This window comes from Pavona decussata, unplaced genomic scaffold, assembly GCF_977016875.1.
Source record: "Pavona decussata unplaced genomic scaffold, jaPavDecu1.1 SCAFFOLD_42, whole genome shotgun sequence".
Taxonomy (NCBI): Eukaryota; Metazoa; Cnidaria; class Anthozoa; order Scleractinia; family Agariciidae; genus Pavona; species Pavona decussata.
The window spans coordinates 1,065,001-1,072,500 of NW_028145464.1; the positions used below are offsets into that span (position 1 = coordinate 1,065,001).

General features: G+C 38.1%; 1 protein-coding gene across 3 annotated transcripts in view; it reads left to right on the plus strand.

Annotated features, from left to right (window-relative positions):
- Window positions 1-7,500, plus strand: part of LOC146482870 (receptor-type tyrosine-protein phosphatase delta-like) — a 74,130-nt gene that overhangs the window by 56,096 nt on the left and 10,534 nt on the right. For all 3 annotated transcript variants that reach the window (XM_085106682.1, XM_085106684.1, XM_085106683.1), the window contains 7 exons: window positions 248-329; window positions 1,693-1,766; window positions 2,418-2,457; window positions 3,932-4,029; window positions 4,349-4,465; window positions 5,420-5,568; window positions 6,512-6,647. In XM_085106682.1, coding sequence (XP_084962808.1) covers window positions 248-329; window positions 1,693-1,766; window positions 2,418-2,457; window positions 3,932-4,029; window positions 4,349-4,465; window positions 5,420-5,568; window positions 6,512-6,647 — 696 coding nt within the window. The remainder of the gene's footprint in view (window positions 1-247; window positions 330-1,692; window positions 1,767-2,417; window positions 2,458-3,931; window positions 4,030-4,348; window positions 4,466-5,419; window positions 5,569-6,511; window positions 6,648-7,500) is intronic.

A 7,500-nucleotide genomic window follows, 5' to 3' on the forward strand; every position in this document is an offset into this window, starting at 1 on the left:
TGAATATATGAAAATTAAGATATTTGAACTGAAGAAGAAGGATGAATAAGTGAATGATCATCGCAGTTATATACCGTATCGCACAGGTCATGTGCTCGAATCCCGTTCAAGCCTGAATTTTTTACATAACTGCGATGATCATTCACTTATTCATTCCTTCTTCCGCAGTTCAAATACACGAATTTTCATATATTCACTTTCATCAGTTTACTTAAAAGTTACCAATAATAATTTTATTTGAATATAGAACCTTCCAGGAGGGATGCTGTCACCCTGGGAGGTGGCCAAGAAGAACAAAGCTAAAAACCGTTATGGCAACATAGTCTCATGTAAGTACACTTGAAAGATGACTTGGTTTTCTCGTTAACATTTATTTTCACTTAGTTAGTTCGTCATTTGATCAGTTACTCAGTTAATTATTTATTCCTTTCTCGATCAGTGACAAATAGTTAGTCAGTCAGTCGGTCAGTCAGTCAGTCAGTCAGTCAGTCAGTCAGTCAGTTAGTTAGTTAGTTAGTTAGTTAGTTAGTTAGTTAGTTAGTTAGTTATTTAGTTATTTAGTTAGTTAGTTAGTTAGCGAGCGAGTCAGTCAGTTTAAGTCAGACAGTGAGTCAGTCAGTTAGTAAAACAGTTAGTCATTTAGTTAATCAGTTAGTTATTAAGTTAGACGGTTGGTCGGTTGGTTGGTTAGTTTTAGTTTACTTTTCCTGGAAAGGAGCAGTCTGGTCTGTTTTCAAGGATTAGAGATGCGGTGGGTTAGCCAAGTGGTTAGAGCAAATAGTTTATACGTATAATTATTATTATTATTATTATTATTATTATTATTATTATTATTATTATTATTATTATTATTATTATTATTATTATATTCCAAGCAAAATTGATATTTACAAGTTAAAAGTAGAAAAAAGAGCTATTAAAACCTATTTACAATTCAATATTTAAAATTCATTTCGATTAAAAAAAAGCGACTATTTCCAAGCACAACAGAGCTATTTTCAAGCACAATTTTTTTAACAATAGTAAGACTAAAGTTTTGATGAAATAAAAAAGTTGTTAAAAAGATCCTAAAATACTAATTTACAACGTTATTATTATTATTATTATTATTATTATTATTATTATTATTATTATAATCTTGTGATGACGGGACAAGTCAATTCGGCGTTACGATATTTAAGTAATGATCAAGTGGGGGGATCCTACCCCTTTCTGATGACGTCATGGAGCAGTTGAAGGAAAAACACCCTGAGCCACAGGGTGTCCAATTAAGGTCTCTCCTGTTTGGCCCTGTTGAGGACATTTTCGACACTCAGTACTATGACTTCAATGGAGACATGGTTAGGGACGCCGCTCTAAGAACTAAGGGCTCAGGCGGGCCCTCCAGTATAGATGCAAACGGCTTCAGAAGAATTCTTACTTGTAAATCCTTTAAGATAAGATAAGATAAGATAAGATAAGATAAGATAAGATAAGATAAGATAAGATAAGATAAGATGAGACCCCTTCCAATAACAACAAAAACAACAACACTTCATTTCATGGCAACAATATTAATTAAACACTTATTTATCTGTAACTAGCAAATGCTAACTCTAGGCGAGTAAGTAATACATACGACAATTTACAGAGTTCAAACCATAAAAAAGACAGTACTATGAATAGAACCAACATAAACCCCTTTCTTTACAGATGATCATTCTCGTGTTGTATTGGAGCCAACAGAAGGAGACCCATCTGACTACATTAACGCAAGCTACATTCCGGTACGCAATAGGAATACGTGTGCTGCCTTTTATCGATGCGTTGACCAGTTCAAAGACATTATTTCAAGTTCAAGTATTTCCTTATTCAAACATATTTTAGATATGGCTTTGGCTCTAAAATGAGGCAGTTCTCGGAGAGGAGGGAGGGGGGTGGGGTACTCTGTTACACAACTGACGGGCAGGTCGTTCCTTGCAAAAAAGTCCACCACGGCCAGAATTTTTTACATTCTAGTAATTGCTACAGATGCATTTTTTAAGTATTGTCTTAAGGAAAGAATGATTAAGGTCATATAGTCACAAATATCTGTAAATAAAGAATCGTTGTCTATCCTGATTTGCTCTGACGAATGGCTAGAGCTCGAAACGTTAGCACTCGAATCTCTTTACGGTGGCCAATTTACCTAAGTTACCAACTCTGTTGATAAACCAAACATTAGTATCCTTAGAGGCAACTTAACCCTGCTGCGTAATCATTACACTGAAAAATAGCAAACAATTGCCTCGATGCTCCAATAGGGAATGCTGAAAATACTAAAAAGTTTCATACTGACTGTTCGTTATTCGGTAGTCGTCGAACACTTTCTCTTTACATTAAATTTTGAGGTGGTAAACATAAATTAGTTTAACGCTTGCGATCTGTTTTGTTCAAAGACGTATGACGAGGAGTCGATGTGTTACATCGCAACTCAAGGTAAGCACAGTCAACTTGATATCTTGTTTTTGTACAATGACAGCTTTTAAATGAGAAAAAAAAGTTTTTTGATGTTATTGTTATTAAACTTGACCCCATTCCGTCTTTTTGATGAAGGTCGGAGCATAATAGGCGGCAGTCACTGGCACAAAACGCCGGGACGGCGTGAATGGCGGTGAATGTGTCCATTCTCTTTCTTTTGCATAATAATAAGCTTTAGTCATCCATCTTAAAATAAATATACAATGGATTTACATAATTGGATGTAAAGTTTGAAAAAATAGACAATCATAAACAAAGGAGCCTTGCGGCCCGCGCCATAAAAGAGTTCGCATGTCTTTTGGTTCTTGACCTTTGTATTGCTACTGGTCCTGGCATTGATCCCAGGTTATAGCTGTAGCTAGTATTTGGCTTTGTAGTGAGAATTTGATTTGGGTGGTTTTTATTATTTACATTTCTTTCCAATTCACGCTTTGTCGCTACTTTTCGTCTTTCCTCCAACGTCGGGGTTGATCTCCAAACCCCTTTCTTGTGTGGACTCAAACTCATCTGCAAGGTATTTCGGCAGACCGCCCCTAGCTGAGGAAGCATATTCGAAGAGTGGGTGTATCTTGGTACATACCCGTTTTAATGAAAAAAATCCATATAACTGCGACGTCATTTGTCGTCGCAACAGGCCCATGCACAAGAACTCGACCGGCTTTGAATTCGTGCGTCAGGTCTCGGGAACAAAACGACACAAAGTTTAATTGCCGCCAACTTGTCTCTGCCTCAAAATTATAAAAAGTGAACAAACGGGAAAGCGTTGATGATACATCAGTAAGTCGTCCTTCAAAATCTCGGCCAGATCCAATCTGCAGTGGTATAAGCAACGTAGTTACTTAGGATTCAGCAGCATGAGCAGCAGTCAACGAAAATTCTTGTTCATTTTCTCAACAACGATTATGTGGAAAATCCAGAGGAGGAAAGTCGTCCCTTTGGCTCCGTATCGCCCTTCGAGGGCACAGGTAAACCCCTTCGTGTGCGCCAGACAAATTCTTGTCTCAGCAATCGGCGATCTCTCATGGAGCGGCTGATCACGGCAGAGATCTCTCTAGGGCGTTTGCCCTTGTCTGTCCCGAATAGAAAAACTTTATACTCCATCTCCAAACTAAAACATCTCACCGACCATACGCTTTATTAAAAGTAAAACTGTGGCTGTAAAGACCTCACTTCGATGCCATCCCATTCTATTTTACTCTATTCTTAACTATCCGTATTTTTCTTGCTGTATGACCATTATGCGCTGCCATCTTGCATTTCAGCGCCAGAAAGACTCTGGACACGAGGTTGCACAACTTGGCCTTTGTACAGCAGTAGTGTACCCTTCGGGACTGAACGTTTATTTGGTTTGAAATTTGTAAATCGGCCTGGAGAAGTGGCTCTTGTTTTTGTCCATACTTTGTAACAGTTCTTCCCAACATTGCATTTTTAGGTCCAACTTCTGTGACGGTGTCTGATTTTTGGCGAATGATCTGGCAAGAGAACTGCACCATTATTGTTATGCTTACAAACCTAGTGGAACAAGGAAAGGTATTAGTTGTAGTAGTCTAGTTTCTCTTAATCTTAACCGATTCAACGATGTTACGTTCAACGTATACATAGAACACCAAACAAAAAGTTAGATATTCCAAAACCAAAGACGGTGGGCTCTATTTAATGATTCCAGGAGCCATAGTGGCATTTCCGAACATCAACCCCTCCTAAAACATGTTCACTCAACATGATCGCTCAAATTTCACACGCCAGAAAATACGCCCAGGGTCTGTAAGGGTTAGTTGTGTTAAGTAGTGTGAAGACCTTAGCTTCCTTGATTGCATAACAAGTAATCGGTGAATTGAATTTTTTCCAGGCCAAATGTCACCAGTATTGGCCAGACAGTACTTCTAAATTTGGCGCCATTACAGTTACGTTACAAAAGACTGAAACCTTTGCTGATTACGTTATTCGAACGCTGGTTGCAATTAAGGTAAGAAAATGTAACTTTAAAGTGCACATAACCCCCCTTTTTTTTTTTCGCTGAAATAAATCTTTGCTCCTGTTCGAAACGCATTGAGCCTTTTTGCGCCTTTTTTCTTGACTTTTTATAGGCTGTAAAAGTTACGAAATCTAGCCATCATCTGTCCCATGACCGAGCTAGTAAGGGGCATGGATTTATTCCTTACTTGACGTCACAAACTGATTTACATTGTATTGCCTTCATGAAAATGCATGCAAAAGCAGTTCGTGGCGTCATGTAAGGAATAGACCCATGCCCCCTACCAGCTCGGTCATGGGACAGATGATGGCTAGATTTCGTAACTTTTGAAGCGTAGTCAAAATTTAGTTGAAAAAAGGTGCAAAAAGGCTCAATGCGTCTCGAACAGGTGCAAAGATTTATTTAAGCGAAAAACATTTTTTGGGGTTATGTGCACTTTAAGTATGTTAAGCCGGCAGATGTGAAAGCGTGCAAATTTTTTTTTTTCTTTTTCTAGTTCTTGCTGTAAAGTTACTATCACGGGTTGGCTACTCAATCCCTTGGACGTTCAAAGAAGACTAGCTCCCCCTCTATTTCCCATTTTCCATTTTGCAAAGCGTTCAACCCTGATATTAGGAAGAAGTTCTAATTCTTGTTGGTAGTTTGAAAGTGTATGATGGGGCGTTTTTGCGCATTACAGTTCGGGTGTAATAATATTTTGGTGTTGACTTTTTCTCTCCCATTTGCTTCAACAAATCAGTAACAGTGCAGCTGAGCTATCACAGCCAGTGAGCTTGATATAAACATTTAACCGGACTTAAAAGATTGACTTCGCCAGAGATTCTCAAAAATTATGTCCCAACAACGAGTAGCCTTTTAATAAAGATTAATTTTAAACGAACGATCAAACAACAGCCATCAATACTCCTGGAATCAATTCATTTTACTCATGTGATTACATTTTAGAACTCAGAAAAGCGGGAGGTAGTTCAGTTTCATTACACAACGTGGCCAGACAGGGGTGTTCCTCATCATTCCACAGCGTTATTGGCATTCAGGTGGAAAGTTCATGCCAGACACCAACTTAATCAAGGACCGCTTGTTGTGCATTGCAGGTAACAACCGTGGCTGCGTAATATAGTTGGGAAAATAATCTGTTAAACGGTTAATTTACACGTATCAATTAACCAGGCTAATTTGGTCCAATTTGACAAAGAAAGGGAGTGGATGGACGAAAGTTTACCCGATTTATGAAAATCCGTGACTGTGCTACAAATGTTCGGAATCAGGCCGATTTTCACCGCCTCATTCCTCAAAAGAAGAAGAAATTGGCCGACAAATTGTAACGTGTAAATTAGCTCATGTGACTGAATCTACCGATTCGGCCATTAAAGCGTTAATTTAGCCTTAAGTTGTCGTTAAATTTTCTCGGAGTTTCTCGTGTAATGATTGTTGCAACTCGATGCTTTGTTAAACAAGCTGCCGCATATAGCAAACCTTATTTTAAAATGGCTTCTACTTTAATATTCTATTGTTTTCACTCAAATTAGTTAATTACCCTCTCTTGGCTAGTTCAAGGTATTTTTTTTAGCTGAAGAACTAGGTACACAGGGGCTTATTTTAATACGTCGAGCAAAATAATATTAAAATGGTAGCCATTTTCGAGCAGGCTGTATTCTGCAGTGTGTAACATTTTTATGTCGTAACTCGTCTCTAAATTTGAGGTCTCACCCAAACCATATGATAGCGCATTGCAAGGTCGCCCGTATTTTTTTTTTAACTTTCGGTGGTACTTATTTATACAATGGATACAGATTACTTATGGGTCAAGCAAAGTACCTGTTTATGAGGAGACAGACTGACGGCAGAGAATACTGACGCTTGCGCGAAGTAGAGACTATCAATTGTACAGTCCAACGTGCATCAAATTATGCAGTCTTTCATACCATTGGCAATCGTCAGCGTTCCATGGAGTAAGCGTGTGTACAAGTAGTATAAAAGTGAGCACAGATGGTGTTAGCTTGTCACTATTGTTTTTGTTTTTGTCTGGATTGTTAGCGCTGGCGTTGGACGAACTGGTACCTTCATTGGTATTGATGCTATGTTGGAAAGTGCTAAGGAGCAGGGAAGCGTGTTTATTCAAAAATACTTGCAAGCCATGCGCAGACAACGCCCATATATGGTGCAGAAGGAAGTAAGCAAACCGTAATGACGCTTAATATGTCTCATAGATAAATAGTCGAAAGGGTTTAATCGTCATCAAACAAGGTTTCTTATTCCCGAAATTTTAACCCCATGCTACCCACGGTTTGTTTCGTATCAAAATAAAGATATGGAGTACAAGAAAGATCTCGGAAGACTCCAGCAACAAATACAAAGCCTCGAACTTCTTGCTTCTTTTGACTAAAAGCATTTTCCGTCTTAATTCAGTCCCAGGCAACTCGAAATTAACTTTCCTTAATTGCTACAGTCTTGCCAGTTCCAATAAACGATAATTTAATTTAATAACAAACGCGAATAATGGTGATCATGACTTCATGTCAAGTAATAATTGTTTGAAACATGAGTTCCTCATTCATTGAGATCGTTGTCTTTTTTTTTCCTTCATACACATTCCTAAGTCCGAGTTATAGCAAAGAAACCTCGAGGGTAAATAGTACACCCAATGACGTACATACGGCGTTGAAATTACATCATGATTTTGAAAAAGCGGTCATTATTTTGATATCTAGGGTTTTTTTTTTTTTTAAAGGCGTCGGAAAATCATCGAAATTAGTCGTCAAAAACGTTCTTAAAACCAATTTTAGTAAGACATACTATCAGTCAGTTACTTTTCATAGAGTTGATTTTTTTTCTTTAAAAAAAGTCACGATGTTAAGTGCATTTGCTTGCAATGTAAAAAAGTAAAACTAGTAATAATCAAAGATTAGTGTGTGTGCTCGATGATCTCGATCCCAGGCCTTGCAAAATATGCGGGGCCGCCAAATACGCGTCCCAAGATATTTTCATTGCCCCATACAATCTCGACTCGAAAGGCAATTAGGAGT